Source organism: Puma concolor, chromosome B1 (genome assembly GCF_028749965.1).
Source record: "Puma concolor isolate L17-30 chromosome B1, mPumCon1.1.hap2, whole genome shotgun sequence".
Lineage (NCBI taxonomy): Eukaryota > Metazoa > Chordata > Mammalia > Carnivora > Felidae > Puma > Puma concolor.
The window spans coordinates 151568105-151588716 of record NC_141670.1 but is presented as its reverse complement, the minus strand read 5'-3'; the positions used below and the strand labels follow the sequence as shown (position 1 = coordinate 151588716).

At 37.7% G+C, this 20612-nt stretch overlaps 1 protein-coding gene, 1 long non-coding RNA gene and 1 pseudogene across 2 annotated transcripts in view; 1 reads left to right on the top strand and 2 right to left on the bottom strand.

The window, feature by feature from the left end:
• Positions 1-17336, bottom strand: part of LOC112858712 (transmembrane protease serine 11A-like) — a 56164-nt gene extending 38828 nt beyond the window's left edge. The window contains 4 exon segments of the mRNA XM_086702838.1: positions 4-133; positions 3136-3257; positions 5213-5334; positions 17259-17336. Coding sequence (XP_086558964.1) covers positions 4-133; positions 3136-3257; positions 5213-5334; positions 17259-17336 — 452 coding nt within the window.
• The window catches only part of LOC147581957 (uncharacterized), a 286206-nt gene that overhangs the window by 141305 nt on the left and 124289 nt on the right, over positions 1-20612 (top strand). The gene's annotated exons all lie outside the window — the stretch shown is intronic.
• On the bottom strand, positions 18881-18993 carry LOC112859224 (U2 spliceosomal RNA; annotated as a pseudogene).

The following is a 20612-nucleotide window of genomic DNA, read 5'->3' as shown; positions in this document are numbered from 1 at the left end:
TACATCTGACTTACCAAATTCTCACTCATCTCCTTTAAGTCCTTAAGGTTGTATGTGTTGTTTCGTCTAGAATTTCTATTGACTTGTAGATCTGAAATTTTAAATGTTCCATGATAATACTCCGTTTTCTGTCCTGTGATAAAAAGGAAAAGTAGGAAATTACATGATTAGATTTGAGGATCTAAGGCACAGATATAATGGCGTTAGTATAGAGTCTTGAATTATTATTGAGACTTTTTTCTAATTTACTTTCTTAATAAATATAATGAAGATAATAATTAATTTTTATGTTAATAATAACTGGGATTTATTGAGTGTCTACTATATTGCCAAACACTGTTCTGGGCACTTTACATGTATTAATTCATTTGGTTCTCACTCTAGCTCCCTGAGATTGGTGTCACCTCCATTTCACAGGTGAAGAAAGTGTGGCACAGAGGTGTTAAGTAACTTGCTCTATGCGATATAACTAGTGAGTTGGCCTGAGGTTTTTTTTTTTTTTTTTTTTTTTTTTTTTAAATTTTTTTTTTCAACGTTTATTTATTTTTGGGACAGAGAGAGACAGAGCATGAACGGGGGAGGGGCAGAGAGAGAGGGAGACACAGAATCGGAAACAGGCTCCAGGCTCTGAGCCATCAGCCCAGAGCCTGACGCGGGGCTCGAACTCACGGACCGCGAGATCGTGACCTGGCTGAAGTCGGACGCTCAACCGACTGTGCCACCCAGGCGCCAGGCCTGAGTTTAAACCTAGAGAGACTAGCTCTAAAGCTGAAACATTTAATTCCTATATTAGGTCTTGCTGAGGTAAAATGTATACCACCTTATACTCTGCTAGAAGTAGATGTATATGAACATCCTTGTGAATTTTGATTTATAATGGGAGAGCCAGGCAAAGTAAGAAAGACAGGAAAAGAAAGGGAACAAACTGTCAGAGGTGGGAGATAAGAACAGTGTGTAAGTGGGGTGAATCAGTCAGATCTCTGCTTGGCTGCTGGGAAAGATAAAACAGAGCAGTGGGGCTCCTAAGAAATCTAGTATTCTTAGGAGTCTGGCCTTCTGGGGGTGGGGGGCAAGAAATTTACGAAGAGTTAATTTTTTTTTTACATTTATTTATTTTTGAGAGACAGAGACTGAGCGTGAGCAGGGGAGGGGCAGTGGGAGAAGGAGACAGAATCTGAAGCAGGCTCCAGGCTCTGAGCTGTTAGCACACAGCCCAAGGCAGGGCACAAACCCATGAACCATGAGATCGCGACCTGAGCTGAAGTTGATGCTTAACTGACTAAGCCACCCAGGGGCCCCTACATAGAGTTGAAAATAGAAAAACGGAGCAGCCACAGAATAGCATCTCTCCTTAGGGAGCCTGGCCTAGGAAGGACACAGTGGGCACAATGGGTTTCCCAGCTATGGACCTAGGAAAGAGAGAGGGATCTCAGAATGGTACATCTTCTAGGTGGTACGTTTCTGGGCTCTGTAGTGCTTTTTTTTGGTCCCCCTGATACTCATCTGCACAATCCATATCATTATCAAACATTATACTCCTAGTAAAGGGGCTTGTAGGCAGTCAAATGAAATGACCTGAGAATCTTTTGCCATTAGCATAAACTACAGGCAGGGTTGTTACAAAAAGCCCAGAAGTGTGTTCTTAAAACCTTTAATGAGGGGCGCCTGGGTGGCGCAGTCGGTTAAGCGTCCGACTTCAGCCAGGTCACGATCTCGCGGTCCGTGAGTTCGAGCCCCGCGTCGGGCTCTGGGCCGATGGCTCAGAGCCTGGAGCCTGTTTCCGATTCTGTGTCTCCCTCTCTCTCTCTGCCCCTCCCCCATTCATGCTCTGTCTCTCTCTGTCCCAAAAATAAATAAACGTTGAAAAAAAAAAATTAAAAAACAAACAAACAAAAAAAAAACCTTTAATGATTGTGATAGAGTCTTCACCAGCCTCCCCCCCCCCCCCCACAAGTCTGAGGAAGATGACAATAGGTGAGGCCATTCAAGTAAGAAGCCTGAGGTAGTTGTTTTATCAAATACATCTGTGTGAGTGACCCTGTGGAGATTTGTCAACAAATGTTAATGCTTTGCAGTCTGTGCAGAGAAACATGTAATTTAAAAAGAATTCTGAAATGCATTATTTGTGTGATTATAAATATATCAGGCAATTAAAAAATATGTGAATATCATTTAGGAAAGGATAAAATTTTCTCTAAAAATAAGTAACAATAGTTGTCATATTTATAGTTTACCAATTATTTCAAAATTCATTATTTTGTTGGACATGTGTTTTTCTTTGTCCCTTGAAATGTTGGTGGACATAATGATGAGTAAATGAGTCAGTTTTAATAACTAATATAATTAATTTATCATAGTTTTTCACTTGAATGGTTAGAGTTGTTTATTATGATTACCAGTAGATTTAAGTTGCTACTTTTTTTAGTTTTTAAATCTTTTTAGAGTGAGAGAAAGTGTGTGAGTGGGGGATAGGGGCAGAGAGAGAGGGAGAATCTTTTTTTAAAAATTTTTTAAGTATTTGTTTTTGAGAGAGAGAGAGAGAGAGATGGAGCATAAACAGGGGAGTGGCAGAGAGAGAGGGAGACACAGAATCCAAAACAGGCTCCAGGCTGTGAGCTGTCAGCACAGAGCCTGATGCAGGACTCTAATCCATGAACTGTGAGATCATGACTTGAGCTAAAGTCAGACACATAACCGACTGAGTCACCCAGCTGCCCCAAGAGGGGAGAATCTTAAGCAGGCTCCACGCTCAGCACAGAGTTCAACGTGGGGTTTGAACCCATGACCCTGGGAAATCAGGAGTCAGCTGCTCAACCTACTGAGCCACCCAGGCGCCTCTTTCAGTTACCATTTTTGATCTTTTGTGTAGTCTTAAAAGAATATTAGCTTGTGAGCTCCAAGGAGATAGGAAACTGGTCTGCTTTATATAATGTTGTACCTTGAGTCATCCAGAAAAGTACTCATATACAATAGGCATTCAATAATTATTTTTATAAAATGACTGAAAAAAATTAAATTCTAAATGCTGGTAAAAGCACAAAAATACTTTTAGATAAAATTACATTTACATATATACAAATGAAAGTTTGCAGAAAAATGAAATCAAGCTGAGTGAAATTCACAATCTTTACCTACCAGAGACTAACAAGTGGGCCAGAATACCAATGGTCACTGCCACCACTGTCAGTAATAACACAATGAGAAGGGCAATCATCCATGGTTTCAAACTTCTGCTCTGGGTGCCAAATCCTACTGTCCTGTAAAAAGGAAAACTCAGCAGGTTACTCTTACACTGTAACAGTTACAAGCTTTCTGGTTCTCCTTTGGACAACAGCAAGTTTCTTTGGTCTACCTTTTCCAGCAAGAATACCATTTGTCTTGGATATGCATCAAGGTTATCTTGGGGTGAAGGGACGTATATTAAGATCAGGATCTGGGAATGTACAATATTACTCGTGGTTTCTATTTCTAGAGGCACTGGCTCTCTGTGCTGTCAGTCCACATCTCTTATCAACAATAGTGCTAATGACATTGTGTCAAGTATTTGTTTGCATGTATATTAATCTAAATTTAATTGTGAATTCCTCAATGAGCTAGACTGGTATTGTTCATCTTTTTATCATTAAGATTTAATAAGGTGCCTGGTAAAGAGTAGGAATTTTACAAATCCGTAAGAGGAAGATATTATGCCAGCTTTATATATGAAATAACAGAGGCTGAGAGAGAGGACACTTGATTAGAGTCAAATGGTTTAAAAAGGTCCTGGTCTTCTAAGTCATTTTGTAGTCTCTTTCTCTACAACTTGCCATTATAATCAACTTTATTTACCTCTTTCATTAGAATTTAGCTTTGGGTGGGTGTGTGTTGCTAAACCAACCTCTTTGGGGACAGAAGGTATTTTTCCTTTACAAGATTTAGTCCAATGCTTTGCACTGAGTGTAATTTTATTTTTTATATTATTTATTTCATTAATTTTTTTAAGTTTATTTATTTATTTTGAGATATACAGAGAGTGGAGTGAGAGAGAGAAAGAGCAAATCCCAAGCAGGCTCCACACTATCAGCATAGAGCCTGATGTGAAGCTCAATTTCACAAACAATGAGTCATGGCCTGAACTGAAATTAAAAGTCAGATGCTTAACTGACAGAGTCACCCAGGCGCCCCTGCACTGAGTGTAATTTTAATCAATATTGGTTGATTTACAAGAAATTTTTCTTTTGAATATAGACATATTTTATACATAAATGAAAGCATAAAAGATACAAGTCATATGGACCTAAATAATTAAGAAGATAATAGCTTTGGCATAAGCAATACATTTACCCAATAAACCTAGTGGAGCTTGAGAGGCTTGAATTCTGTTGGGTATAGAAAATATTGACAATGTATGCATTGGCTGATTAAAAAGAATCTAGACAGCTGGCTGTGGAGAGGCAGTGTGTCTTCCAATGGACAAGAATTAAGGTGCCAGAATATAACAACAAACAGAAGCTCTGTGGAGTGTAACATTATTTAGCCTCTTGAATGATTTAAAACCTAAATTCAGGGGTGTCTGAGTGGCTCAGTGGGTTAGGCGACCAACTTCAGCTCAGGTCACGATCTTGTGGTTTGAGAGTTCAAGCCCCGTGTCGGGCTCTGTGCTGACAGCTCAGAGCCTGGAGCCTCCATTGGATTCTGTGTCTCCCTCTCTCTCTGTCCCTCCCCTGTTCACGCTCTGTTTCTCTCTGTCTCTCAATAACAAATAAACATTAAAAAAATTTTTTTAAATAAAACCTAAATTCAGAAGTTAAGGATAACTTAGAAACTATTTGGTAGAATGTAACACATTTTCCAGGTGAGAAAACTGACGCCCAGAGATGATTAAACGACCTCTGATGTAACAGAACTAGCGGTCATCTCAGACTCACGCCTTCTAACTCCTAGGGCACCATTGTTTTTCCCGCAGTGCCACACTTCCACTCCATTGAGTGCATTCTCTTAAATTGATTTATTTTTTATACATTCATCTATTCACTCATTCATTCATTCTTCATTTATTTGACCATTCATTTTCTCAGAGAATCTTAGTATATTTCCAAGACATTCAAAATCAATAAGAGAACCAAAGAAGGAAGGCTAGAACTTAAGGAGACTTAAGGGCTTTCAAATCTGTCTTCTCATCAGAGTGTCTCTGAATAGGGCAAATGGAGAAAGTAGATGACAGGAAGATCACATCACTGTTACAGACTGAATGGTAGGACTCTTAGCAGAGGAGTTGTTCAACAACCAATAGCCCACTGCTTCAAGTGCCGTGGCAGTCATATCTACAAATCCCATACAAGGAGCTGTGAACATCTGGGCAGGGGGAATGGCAACCAACAAATAGGTGTGTTAGGTTCTCTGTTTGTGAGAACCTCTGGGGAATAACAGGTGTACAATGCCACATTACAAAAGCTTCAGGAGCCATAGTCTAAATCTGCAGCTATTTAATCCTGTATGAATAAACTGTCAACTCAGTATCAACTTTTATGAATAATATGATAATATGAAGAGATGCATGAAAGCCAATATGCATCATTGACTTTCCATTCTGGAGAGGTCCTGCTAGTGATTTGCATAATATCACTTCAGATTTGGAGAAAAATAGGCTCAGTAAAGCCTTGGGAATCTAGCCTGATTGTAAGTAGAGATGCACTGCACCATTGTGCCCATGCATTTTTTTTTCCTGCTTTACTTGCATCAGAAAGCAAACAGTGATGTATTAATTTTTTATTGCTGTGCAACAAATTACCACAAAGTTAGCAGCTTAAAGCAATACCAACTTATTAGCTCACGGTTCTGTACATGTCATGGCTGAGTTTTCTGCTCAGGATCTCACAAGGTTGAAATCAAGGTGTTGCTTGAGGCAGCTATCTCATCTGACATTTGTGATCATTTTCTAAGCTCACTTAAGTTCTAGGCATAGCTCAGTTCTTTGAAGTTGAACTGGGGTCCCTGTTCTCTTGCTGGCTGTCACAGGCGTCTCTCTCTCAGCTCATAGATTCCACCACATTCTTTGCATGTGGCGCATTCCATCTCTACAGCCAGCAATGGAGAATCACCCTCCCAACAAATCTCTTACATCCTGAATATCTCTCCAGGTAGAGCCTAGTCCTTTTCAAAGGTGTCACCTGATTAGAGTAGGTCCACCAAGGACAATTTCCTTATCTTAAAGCCAACTGATTTGAGACCTTAATTATATCTGCAAAATTCCCTCACAGCAGCACCTAAATTAGTGTTTGAGTGTCCAGGAGTGTGTACACTGAGGGATGGGAATCTTAGAGGTCATTTAAATTTTTTTTTATCATAGCTGGAAATATAACTTTCATGAAAATGGACAGAAATCTCTATAGCCTTCAGAGAAAGCATGTGATATTTAAAATTTCTAATTTTTGTGGGGGTTGTAGAAAACTATTTCATTAAAAGGAAATTTCTATGTTGAATGTACAATTAGAAGAAGACTAAGGGATATTTTATTCAACTAAAAATTTGGGGGAATACAAAATAAACTCTTGGAACTTGAAATGGGAAGGTAGCTAAAAGTAATCCCTGTTTAACACCTATTTGGCATTCTGCATTCCTTAAAGGAAAGGGCAAGTACAGATGATACTTAATTCAGAGTAACACAATTTATAATCTGTTTGAAATCCAATTTATCATATTCATTTACTTTCATTAAGTTGTAGTATTCAGTGTTTAAAAGGGCATATGCATGGCATCATTTTTCCAAAGATGTCAATGAAAACATGGTGATAATTTGAATAATTTTGTGACTTTGCTTTCTGCAGTTTTTCAGACTGATAAATACACATCTTGAGGAATATATAGGGCAGTCTGAACTGTTAATGATCTGAGTTGGGATATTCTTCAGTAACCAGACTCTAAGCTGAGGACTTTTATATGTGTGAGTTCAAAGAGGTTTGAGTCAGCAAAAGACATCATAGACCTCTTTATCCACATGGATTTTCCTTTTTCTAGAAAGGCCTTCCCTGAAGGCAGAAACTTAGGCTTGCTCTACAGTCAACCACATGCCCATTATCATTTTATCTATAAACTCTAAATTTTTCTAATTTCAGGATCAGTCTTCTGTTTTCTTGTAGATGCATGTTATCATTATACAAATGTAAATGCATGTGAATAGTATTCAAATGCCAATTTGCAGACAGGTTCTGTTCCCATAAATCTTCATAAAGATAGTTTCTTGAAGTTTAAAACATGCAATCTTATTTAAAAATAAATTATTGGTTAGCTTCCCAGGCCACCTACAAGTTTACTGAACTTCTAATGTAACTGAACAAAGGTGTTAAGTGCATCAAATTCCTAGAAGGCATTTGGTGCAAAAAACTTTGCTCTTCTTTCCCTAGCATGGTGCCCATCCCTGGAGGAAAGTTGTTCTAGAGCCAAAGTGCCAAATTGTTTTTCTACCAATGAAAATCGTCATTTCCTTTGAGTCACTCAAGTCAGATATTTGCTACAGAAGAGCAACATTTTTTTTTTTAATTTTTTTTTTCAACGTTTATTTATTTTTGGGACAGAGAGAGACAGAGCATGAACGGGCGAGGGGCAGAGAGAGAGGGAGACACAGAATCGGAAACAGGCTCCAGGCTCTGAGCCATCAGCCCAGAGCCCGACGCGGGGCTCGAACTCACGGACCGTGAGATCGTGACCTGGTTGAAGTCGGACGCTTAACCGACTGCGCCACCCAGGCGCCCCAGAAGAGCAACATTTTGTGGTAACCTAATATACTCTGACATGTGAATATTTGTTTGGGTACTCTGGGACTATTTTGTTTAATTATTTAATTTAATTTAATTTAATTTAATTTAATTTAATTTAATTTTTTAATTAAGTGTTTTATTATAGTTCTAGTATAATTAACATATAGTGGTATATTAGTTTCAGGCATAGTATATAGTAATTCAGCACTTCCATATTACTAAGTGCTTATCATGGTAAATGTGCTCAATCCCCTTCACCTGTTCACCCATCCCCCACCCACCTCCTCTCTGGTAACCAGCAGTTTGTTCTCTATAGTTAAAAGTCTGTTTCTTGGTTTATCTGTCTCTCTTTTTTTGCTCTTTTGTTTCTTAAATTCCACATATGAATGAAATTGTATGGTATTTGTCCTTCCCTGACTTATTTTGCTTAGCATGATTCTTTCTAGCTCCATCCTTGTTGCAAATGGCAAGTTTTCATTCTTTTCTATGGTGGAATAATATACCATTGTATGTATATATGTGTGTGTGTGTGTGTGTGTGTGTGTGTGTGTGTGTGTGTGTGTGTGTGTGTATACCACCTCTTTTTTTATTTTTAAAGTTTATTTATTTATTTTGAAAGAAAGAGAAAGAGAGAGAGAGAAAGAGAGAGAGCAAGGGAGGGGCATAGAGAGAGGGAGACAGAATCCCAAACAGGCTCCAGGCTGTCAGTGTGGAACCTGACATGGAGCTCAATCTCACCAACTGTGAGATCATGACCTGAGCCAAAATCAATAGTTGGACACTTAACTGGCAGAGCCACCCAGGCACCCCCACCTCTTCTTTATCTTTTCATCTATCAAAGGACACTTGGGCCACTTACATAATTTGTCTATTGTAAATAATGCTGCAGTAAACATAGAGGTGCATGTATCCCTTTGAATTTAGTGTTTTTGTATGTTTTGGGTAAATATCCTATAGTGGAATTATTGGATCATAGGATGCTTGTATTTAAGGAACCTCCATACTGTCTTCCACAGTGGCTATTTTAGGGTGACCATTTAATACTAAGAGTGACAACAAGAGCTACTAGGTAGTAAATGCTGACTTTGTAGGAGTTGTTGGTATATCGTCGCATCTTATCCTCCAAACATGCTTGTCAGTAGAATTATGTATCTTTGCTTCACAGGTGACTAACTTGCTCCATTCATGAAGCCAGTATGCAGAACTAGAACCTAACTTGGGCTTCTGTGACTCAAAAGCCCATTTTTCTCTGTGATATCAAACTTCTTTCTGAGAATGATTTTTACGTTTTTTTAGAACAGGTTTCCTATGAACTCAGATGAATAATGGGTGGTATTTCAAGCAGCATGAAAAGCAAGTGAAGAGTTTTAGGAAGTGAAAGTAGAGGTTGTTTGATCAGAGAGGCCACCCACCCTCATTGTGGTTAAGTCTGAAATTTATTTTGCTTTCACATCTTCCTTTCTATTGTCTTTACACTTTGATGAACTCTGAAAAAGTTAGGATTCCCTTCTCTCCCTCCCTGTAGAATCTCCTATAACAGTGGCAGAGGTCACCTGGAGTGGGCAGAGGGGAGGTAGGGATAGATATGATAACCATATTGTTGGTTGTCTGTAAACTTTGAAGGCTTTTATCTAATTTGACACTTTTTTTCATACTCCTACAAGTTCTCTATATATTTTATTTCTTGAAATGTGTATAAATATCCTTTTACCCCAAAGTGGGCAAGATCTTGAAGATAGTGAAAACATCATATATAGCATTGAGACATTTCTCCAAAAATGTTCCCAGGTGGTGGGGGAAAGGAGGTTTTCCATATTCAAACAGGTTTGAAAAAAATGGATAAAATAAAATTAGAGACGACCCTCACTTCTAGAAGTCTCAGAATCTGGTTTTAAGTGGAAGTAAATGTGAACAATATTTCTGTCTTGGTTTTGTATATATTCTTTTCACTGATACAACCCCAGTGCCTCATACATTATCTGATTCTTAGCAGAATCTTGAATACTATTTATTGAATTGGACTGAAATAAAGGTTTTTTAAATTACGTTTCCTTCCTTCCTTCCCTCCTTCCTTCCTTCCTTCCTTCCTTTCTTTCTTTCTTTCTTTCTTTCTTTCTTTCTTTCTTTCTTTCTTTCTTTCTTTACTTTTCAATATTTATTTTTGGGAGAGTGCAAGTGGGGGAGGGACAGAGAGAGGAGGACAGAGGATCCTAAGCAGGCTATGAGCTGACAGGCTGAGAGAAGTGAGCCTGATGTGGAGCTCAAACTCACAAACCAGGATATCATGACCTGAGTCGAAGTCGGCCACTCAACTGACTGAGTCACCCAGGTCCCCCTCAAATATACGTTTTTTAAAAAAACACCATATCTACTCATATCCTGTGGGATTCTGATGTTCTACAGAACACAGCTTTGAAAACATAGCTCTAGATATATTTATGCCACTGTGATGCTCCATGGAATGCTTGTCAGGAGGTTAAAAAAGAAGAAACGAAGAAAACTTTTTATATTCCTTCAGTGTTTAACTCCCAGATATGGGAGGGACAATGGGGCGAGGGGCAGAATTGAATAAAATACCATTGTGAGTCCAGAGCAAAGAAAAGTTTCTGTGGAAAATGTTGAAATTATTCAAGCTGAGCTGAATTCAGAGGTCTCAGGGAAGGAAAATTAGGACCCAGAGAAGAGAAGACTATTTCTTCACCTATCTAAGGAAATGTCTTTACTCTGGTCCCAGGGATGGAAATTGGGCACACGGGCAAAAAAGGAGCATGAATGAGAATTTTAAGGCTGTAAGAGGAAAGCATAAGCTAAAGGGATTGAGAACACCTTTCCTAGATTCCCCATGGATACTTCATCCCCATGGAGGGAAACTCCCACCTCCTGCCACTTCCCTGCACAGTTACTCACTGCTTAGTCATGTCTGGCTTGCTAAGCTGGATTTACTCTAAAGCCTTGTAGCTCTGTCTTTAGCAACTACCCAACCCTAATGAGTGAAATCAATTTCAGATTCTTGTCCCTTCTAGATGGTTCTGTCTTGATTTAGTAAGAGGGATTTCTTGGCTGTATTCTGAGAGGTTAGGCATTTAACGCTCTTCCATCTTCAGATAACAGCAAAATGAAGGTTCATGGTGCTAGCTTATAGCTGCAAAGCCTTTCTTAAATAGTTTTGAACTTAGACTTTGGATTAGGGGTAGAGCACAGTCACATGTTAGTTTAAATTAATGCACCATCATTGAGCTAACTTCTAATTGAGAGTGGTATAGCATTAAATGATAAGAAACGAGTCTCTGGAGCCAGACTACCTGAGCTCAAGTCCTAGCTCTGTCATTTGGTGGCTCTGCAATATGAAGCAAGGTATTTGGCCCTTTTGTGTTTTAGTCTTCCCATGTGGAAAATGGAAATGAAATTAATACCTACCTCATTGGATTTGTATAAGCACTAAGTACATTAATTCATGTAAAGTGACCAGCCCATAGTAAATACTATATAAATGTGAATTAGTATCACGATTTTTGTTGTTATTATTATTACACACTTGATAGAAATCAGCCATGCTGAGACAATGGGCATTTTACTATGAGAATTTTATGGTAGGTAATTGAGACCAGTAGTATTTTAGGTTTTAGGATCATCTTGGAGTGGCCCTACAGGAAAGAGCTTATATAGGAGGGGTATTAGTAAATACCCCAAATATTTTTAATGCAGTATTAATCCACAAAAAATATGTTCCACTGTGGCTGGCCCAGAGTGACAATAAAATGCAGATGCTATTTTATAAGTACAATATTAATGTGGGAATAAGGGATTGAGTAACAAAACAGAAACTTATTATGGAATGTTATACTTTATAGAAAAGATAGCACCAAACATTATGTGGTGTATGTGCACGTGTGTTTGTGTGTGTTACATGTGTGTGTTTGGTATAGTCCTGACATGTTTTGGCATGAGATGCAGTCCCACCTATTAAAGTTTGTAAAATGTGTATCAGATAAGAGGCAAAGGTCCACACTGGGATGCTATGCATGTGTGAAAAATAAATTGTATTCAAATGCCTTGGTCAGAGCCTTGTATACCATAAATATGCCCTAACAAACTACTTCTAAGAATTGATTAGCTATTACAGTGTAATTCCTCCTTTGTCCTTTTGTCTGTCTATTCAACTATCTGTCCATCTGTCCACCTATCCACCCATCTTTCTTTTTTCACAATATTTTATTGAGCCTCTATTTTGTTTTAAGGCATCATTCAAAGCTTAGAAAGGCGTGGATGAATAAAACATGGATTCTACCCTTATGTAATTCATGGTACAACCCATAGTGTTTTTGTCTCAATCTGTGCCATGTGATTGAAAATAATGAAGTATTATAAACTTCTTTTCTATAAATATTTAAAATTACACAAATAATAAATTTCCATTAAGGTAACAAAAATGAGCATTAAAAATTTTGATATAATAGAAAAAGTATATATTGATCTCTGGTCCCAGTTCTTGGCACAGAGTTCCTAAATCCCTTATAATTTCCTAAGTTATAAGAGCACCAGGAACATCATTTGTTCTGTTTGGTCTTTAACCTTGGTTCCTGACACAGAGCTCTTAGATCCCTTGGAATTTCCTGGGTGATAGCAGTGTCTTTTGTTCCAATGGGGTAACTCTGGGTGGGCTCCTACATAGCTTCAGGATAGGGACTAGTCACCAGAAAGACCAAGCTATAGTTACAAGCTTGGAATTTCAGCTTCATTCCCCTTCTCCCCCCCAACCAACCCCTCCATATAAACCTCTGGGAATGGGAGAGAAGCTGAAGATTGCATTCAGAATTTATCATGTCTATGCGATGAAGCCTCCATGAAAATCCCAATAGTATGGGGTTCGGAGGGCTTCTGAGTTGGTGCTGGGCATCTCTGTCCTGGGAGGGTGGTATACCACCAACTCTACAAGGACAAAATCTCCTGTACTGGGGACCCTTCTGAACCTCATCATATGTATCTCTTCATTTGGCTGTTCATTCATATCCTTTAATATCATTTGGAATAAATTGATAATCTACTAGGTAAACTGTTTTCTTGAATTCTGTGAGCCACCCTAGCATATTAAAATAAAGGAGGGAGTTGTGGGAAGCTCCAATTTATAGCCAGTCATTAAGAACACAGGTAACAACAACCTGGACTTGGGCTTTCTGTCTGAAATGGGGGCAGGGGAAGTCTTATGGACCAAGCCCTTAACCTGTGGGGTCTGTGCTAACTCCAGTTAATGTCAAAATTGAATTGATACCCAGCTGATGTTGGAGAATTGCTTTGACAAAAACCGACACAGCTGGTATCATAAGTATGAGTAGTGACATAGGAAAGGAGTTTAGTGGTTTAGTAAAGGAAAACACAGGGAGTTTTTCTGAGAAAAATATTTAAAAATTTTCCTTTAAGTCTTTACCTGCCCAGACAAATCCTCTCCAGGCATCCTCTGCCTTTTAGGAGCAGAAGTCTTTGGCCTCAGTCCTTGCATTTAATTTTTTGACATATATCTTGAGATGTTTTTGAAACCTCTCTGAATTTCAGTTTTTCCACTTGTAAAGTCGTGATAATAAATAGTACCCAGAGACGTGAGGCAATAAAGTGAGTAAATGAAAGGCTCTAGCACATATCAAATTCCTACTCTGGCTCAGGAGTTTTCATGTGACTTATCTCATGTAACTGTTGACACAGCTTTGTGGAGTAGGCCTTGTTACCTTATCACCGACTCACTAATGAGGAAACTAAGAATCAGAGAGGCAAACAACACAGGTACCAGAGATAAGGGAAAGGAAGTCCTTAACTGTCTGACTTTAAGGCTGTCTGTCCCATTTGTAACCAGACCACTGTGATAATGAATGTGAAGCCTTTCATAGTATATTATTCAAATGTTGCCTATCTTATTTCTATATCCCCAGTAGGTCAGTTTCTTGTCATTGCCCAAGATGTTTCACAGCCCCAGCTGTTAATGAATTGGGAATGTAGGATGGCATGTACAGCTTGAGTTAAAGTCACTAACTCTGATCTTGGGTAGCTTTTTTTTTTTCCTTTAAAATAGGCTAACTTGTATGAGGACTGTAAATAATGAATGAGACAATGTATGCAAAATGATTCACATTTTGTAAATAGATAATAAATGGCAGATGTTATTATAATAATTACAAATCAACTACCACCCAGTAAGGATTCCTACACTTACCTGATCATAAATTCTTAACATCTTGGTTTCCAAGTACTTTATATACATATCTGCCAGAATGCCTATTTTTATCCATAAGTATATTATTCCCTATATGCCACACAAGTGGAAAAGTAGGAAAGCAAAACAAAGAAGATACTAGCCTTTAATCTTAATGATATGAATACATATTTCAATTTATTGACTACAGAAAAAACCCAACTCAGCGAATCATTTTTAGCACTATGAATTTCATACTCAGTTTAAAAAAAATTTTTTTTTAATGTTTCTTTTTGAGAGAGACACAGAGAGCAAGTCGGGGAGGGGCAGAGATAGACACACACACATACACACAGAGAAATTGAAGCAGGCTCCAGGCTCTGAGCTGTCAGCACAGAGCCCAATGCGGGGCTCAAACTCATGAACTGTGAGATCATGGCCTGAGCTGAAATCGGACATTTAACCAACCGAGCCACCCAGGCACCCCTCTTACTCAGTTTTTGTATGAAAAAACAAAAAGTTGTTTTCTCTTGAAAATTATCAAAGAAAGAAAAGCAGGATATCCTAATAGTTAAGTTCAGATTCTGGCTCTCTTAGCCTATAATGTAGGGCCAATTAACTTTTATCTATACAGTGGAGATAATAATGGCATCTAATTGTAGGATTGTGAGAATGAATGAACTAATATAATATAGCATGCATATGGCACTATGAGTTGTTGAAAACTAACAAAACAGAAAAATTTAGTTACTAATTTACACACAATTTAGTGAGCAGTAAGTAACATGAAGGTTTTACTTTGTTATTTTGGTTTTAACCCTGAAGATATAGTTTTTGAATAAATTAGAGAATAAATTTGGCAAATTAACAAGTTGATTGACATGAGTATTCAAAATGAAATTAAACTTTAAATCATCAAAATTTATAAAGATTTGCCCAGGACTACCTTTTTCTCTAAAAGATGATAATGAAGGGGCGCCTGGGTGGCTCAGTCAGTTAAACATCTGACTTCAGCTCAGGTCATGATCTTATGGTTCATGAGAGTTTGAGCCTTGTGTTGGGCTCTGTGCTGACAGCTCAGAGCCTGGAGCCTCCTTTAGATTCTGTGTCTCCCTCTCTCTCTCTCTGCACCTCCCCTGCTTGCACTCTGTCTCTTTCTCTTTCTCTCTCTCTCTTTCTCTCTCTCTCTCTCTCAAAATTAAATAAACATTAAAAAATGTTTTTAAGGATGATAATGAAGAGAAAGAACGTAATTTTTACATTTATTAATAAGCAATATTGAAAATAATGAGCTGTAAGAAGAGAACGATGCCAGACTTCTGGGAACAAGACAGTAACCTGTTTGTTGATATGATGAGTCATTTGATATTTTATCTTTTATATGAAAAATAATGAGATTTTTAAGTGAATGAATCACCCAATTAATACATGTATAGGAAGGAGTAGGGGTATGGATATCGCTAAAGGCAAATGAAGATGGGTATTCACAGCAAAGTCTGAGCACTAAGGACTATCTCTGAAATACAGTGAAGATGGTCATGAAACATAGAGAAGTAGCCAAAGTTCAATGTAGCAGAAACAGCAAAGATATGGATCAAATAAAGTTTGAGAAGGAGTCCACATTATATTTCTTGTTAATAGAGAAGAATGGTGAGCATGGCTCTAAAACATATTGTAGAAGTACTATACGTGGAATGTAGGGTGACGTAGTAGTAATTAAGCATTTGCTTTTCTTTAATCCTTAAGCCTGCCTATTAATGTGACCTGCCATCTCCCGAAAATCTTCCAAATCCTGGATGAGTGTTCCATGAAGTTATCTCAAAGAAACCATACACATTCAGTTTCCCACCTTCTCCTTTCTTTACCAAATGTGATGGCTATCTCGAACAATAGCACTGACCCCCAATATTACTCCTAATTTTTTCCCTGAAGCCAAAAACTTTCTGTAAACCCACAAATATTCATTAGAAAAGAGGACTTTTTGTGTCTATAATCGTGATATTTTAAAGAGAATAATTTTGGGGATGTGCAATATGAAAGGTTGGAACTACTTACTGCTTTACAATATCATGACTTCCATAAACATGAAATAGGCATTTTCAAATTCAATGAATTTTAATGAATAGGCAAAATATTATGCTAGAAATTTCCATTTGTGTACTCATTCATTTGTTCAACAAATATTTATGGAGTGCTGCTTATGTGTGAAGCCTTGTAGACGCTGCCCAAGGATCACAGAGACCCTTTAGCAATTCACTATAGGACTGATACAAATGTGTATTTTATTAGTGGGGAAGGAAGCCCAGTGGAGTTCACTAACTCAGCAGCTGATCTCTGAATTTCCTGATTTCCTTAGTGGCTGATCTCCTCTCTGAAATTTCCCAGGTAGAATCCTTGCCACCCAGACAGGCTGCGGGAGTCTGGGAATACTGGACTTGGAAGTTGTAGATGGCAGCTCTTGGACTCTGTCATCATACAGCTCCATAGATCCGAGGAAGCCCCTTAACTTCTGTTTCCCTCAAATTCCTCATTTCAAAAAGGGAGTTAACGATATCTATTCTGATCTCACAAGGGTGTCCTATTACATGAATGGCATACGTAAAAATACTTTGAAAATGGCATAAATCAAAGCAATCGTGAAGTATTATTGTCATCATGGATGTTTAAAGTCATGGTTTTAATTCCATATAAAGTTATTCCAAGGAATCTTATTTTTTCCTCTCCTTTGCATGTGGCAAATGCCCTTTTGGGAAATAAAATGAAAGAATTCAGTTTTTTTTTCTTTAGTATTTAATGGGAGAGTTTTAGGGAATAGACAGGTTTGGGTCTCCTGTTTCCATTCTTCCCACAGGAATCCTAGGATTTCTATGAGAAGGCAGGTATCTCTGTAGCTATGGACCTCCCAATCCTATTAGTTCCCAGGACTGACTGTAAGGTATAAGAAAAAGCAACAAAACAGAAAATGCTGTAGAAGATAAATTTAGTCAGATTACTTAAAGAAGGCTTTCTGTAAAACAAAGGAACACCTTCCACAGGTCCCCAAACCAGACTCAATCAGAACATAATATAATACAGTTCTTCATTAACTTCTTCTAAAATCCCAACTATTGAACCTGACAACATGAAATAATGCTAAGAATGATTTTTAATACAAAGATATTGATTTCAATTACAGAGATTAATTAATCCAGCTGTTTTAATAATTCCAGAAATCTCACAAGATCCATACAGATTGAACGCACTGAGGACATCTCACAGGCAGTGCCCTGACATAATAGGGAATCTAGACACTGACAGACGGTAGAGCAAATAAGCCATTTGCTAAACAAAACTGAACTTACCGATACATCATCTGTAAGAGGAAGAATTTGGTCTTGCAGGTCTGCACCCACTGAACTTGACTTTCTAATCAACTGCATGTCACCTCTAGATGTATTAGAGGTCTATGGCTGAAAGAAATTAAAACAAATTACAAATAGTTGAAATGAAACTAGTTAGACAAGTCTGAACAGAGAGCCTCAACCCGCAGGATAGCTTGAAGAAAACAGCCCAGAGATAGCATAGTCCCAATAAGAAAGCAACATAGTTTCTTTTGGTATTGACTAATTTTGTTAAAGGGAGATAAACTGGTTGAGAGGATTTGAATGAGAAATACTTTAGGAATGCACTAGGATTAAGAATTTAAAGAAGATTATTGGTAGGTATACAAATACCTTAAAGAAACCTTTATATAAAAGCTCTTAATAAAAACAATCAAGTATCCTTAAAACCTAGGTTCATAATATAATTCAAGAAATAGTGTTTAATTTTTAGTTGAATAGCAGCTATCTCCATGTATGACAGGGGTAGAGTGAATTTATTAATATATAATTATTTTTCTTTAAAAAATACGTACTTCTGAGAGTATATGCAAATAAATTCATATCAAACCAGATTTTTTTCTAAAATGGCTTAATGTGATATGTACACATGCTATAATTTATATTTATGTAATATGAATTACAAATATATTTTCTATACATGTATATATATATCCATATATATAGAGAGTGCAAGAGAGAGACATTTATCAATGTGAAGAAAACAAAGAATATAAGTAAACAATATTTTCAATAAATTTTCAATCAGACATGAATACCTGCTTTTTGTGTATACTGAAACATTAGAAATGAGGCTGAAGCTGTTTCACCATGTTGTGGTCATGGTGCCTTTCCTTCTCCTTAGACGCAACTAATGTTATTAAGGTCCATTTTCTTACAGAATATACTAAGCATTTACACACAAACAGACACATGCGCGTATACCCATAGAAAAACATATGAATATTGATTGAACAGTATTATATACTTCCTTGTGCAGTTTGGTTTTTCTTCCCTTGATACTCTATTTTATGTTGAGAGAAACCTTATCATTTTTACCTTATCTTTTTTAACAGCTACATGCAGTATGAATATACTTAGTGTTTAGCCTTGATTATAATCTCACAACCAAATGATAGCCATTTAAAAGGAAACCCTACTTTATTTATTTTTTTTTAAATTTTTTTTTCAACGTTTATTTATTTTTGGGACAGAGAGAGACAGAGCATGAACGGGGGAGGGGCAGAGAGAGCGGGAGACACAGAATCGGAAACAGGCTCCAGGCTCTGAGCCATCAGCCCAGAGCCCGACGCGGGGCTCGAACTCCCGGACCGCGAGATCGTGACCTGGCTGAAGTCGGATGCTTAACCGACTGCGCCACCCAGGTGCCCCAAGGAAACCCTACTTTAAATGAAAATTTAATGTTCATTGCTTCTAACACTTAGGGAAAGTACCATTCAAAAGAATCTTAGTACTGTAGAATGCTTTAAGTGCATAGACTCTAGAATTAGATGTGGGGTTCAAATGTTAGAAGTTTCTATCTGTAAAATAGGAATAATACTTTCCTTAAAAGGTGACTACCTTTTAAGGTTTTTAGAAATGTAAATGTGTCAATATATGTAAAATACTTAGAATAGTACCTTGTGCAATGGAAGCACTACAGAAATATTAACTTTTAATATTACACTTGATCTTAGCCAAAAGGCCAAGAAGCGATATTATTAACTTTTAATATTAAGATCTTAGTTTATTTGCATATATTTTCTTCCTATTTAACAGAGAAACACTTAGTGAAGCTCATTATGTTGAGCTATACAAGGAGCACACGTAGTTACATTCTTCCTTTCCATCTTTTCCCTGCTGTTTCTCTGACACAGGGTTCCATGGAATAGTCAACAGTGGCATGGACTTAGAATGGAATACTGTTTTTTTTAACGTTTTAAATGAGTGTTTATTTATTTTTGAGTGGGAGGGATAGAGAGAGGGAGACAGAGGTTCTGAAGCTATCAGTGCAGAGCCTGATGTGGGGCTCAAATTTATGAATGGTGAGATCAAGACCTGAGCTGAAGTTGGACACTTGAATGAAGAAGCCACCCAGGCACCCCTAAAATGGGATTTTGACTCCTTGGTAGTTATGTGATCTTGAACAGACCACTTAAACCCTTTGAGCATCAATTTCCTCCTATATGAAATGAGCTGATACCATTTATGTTCAGGGCTTTCGTCAGAATTAAACGACATGGTGTGTATAACACTGCCCAGCACAGTGTCTAGTAATAAACGGCAGCTTCCATAGTGTGTGGCAGAAGGCCTGGTAAACAAAGCCCAGATGTTGAAGGGAGATGCACCTGCCTGTAAATCCAGGCTCCCCTAACATAGCTGCTGCTTGACCTTTCTTAGCTTCCTCATCTGTGCACAGAATTAACGATAGCTTTGCAGACTATTGTAGGAATTAAATGAGAGAGTACATGTAACATGCTCCCCATACTGTGTGTTGTATACATTCAAGAACTGAATGGTAAACTGTATTAAGATAAAATGGCGATGTCTCTGAATGTCAGCACAGCAGAACCTGGCAAGCCATTTGCTCAGGACTCCTCTTTTGGCCTTGATGTCCTCTGGGTCCTCAGTTTTCCAGGTCTCTGTTTATGGGAAGGTAGAGGAATAATGGCTGAATATGAAGATAAATTCCAGAATTGGTAGTGGAAGTTCAGTAAGCTGTAGGCTAACAGAAGGCAATATGGTGTAGCAAACAAGAAGCACACAGCTTGAAACAAATAAAGCGAGGACGAAATTTCTAACTACAGCTTTGAGTAAGTTATTTAACTTTCTGAATGTAATTTTCCTTCTCTGAGAATAGTAATATATGTGCAAATTAAATGAGATTACCTCAAAGGCATTGTATTGAGTAAAAGAATCCAGACTCAAAAGACAACACGTTGTGTGATTCCATTAATAGGCTGTTCTAGAAAATGCCCAGCTTCTAAGGACAAAAATCAGTTTCCAGCATCTGGTGGTGACAGGCAAGCATTCACAAGAAGGGAGTTTAGGAGTTGGGGGGAAATGTTTTATATTTTGTGGTGATGGTTATAAGTTCAAAGAACTTATTTGTCAAAGTTCATAGAACTAGTCACTAAAAAAAGGTGAATTTTACTGAATGTAATTTACACCTCAATACAAACATATAATCAATATAGAAAAACAGTTTAATGAGACTATAAAAATTGCAAGTAAACAGTACTTATCAAAGGCCAAGCAATACAATCAATACTTTGCAACAGCTCCTTGGGATACAAATTAACCCCATTTTACAGAAATAGAAACTGGAACTCATAG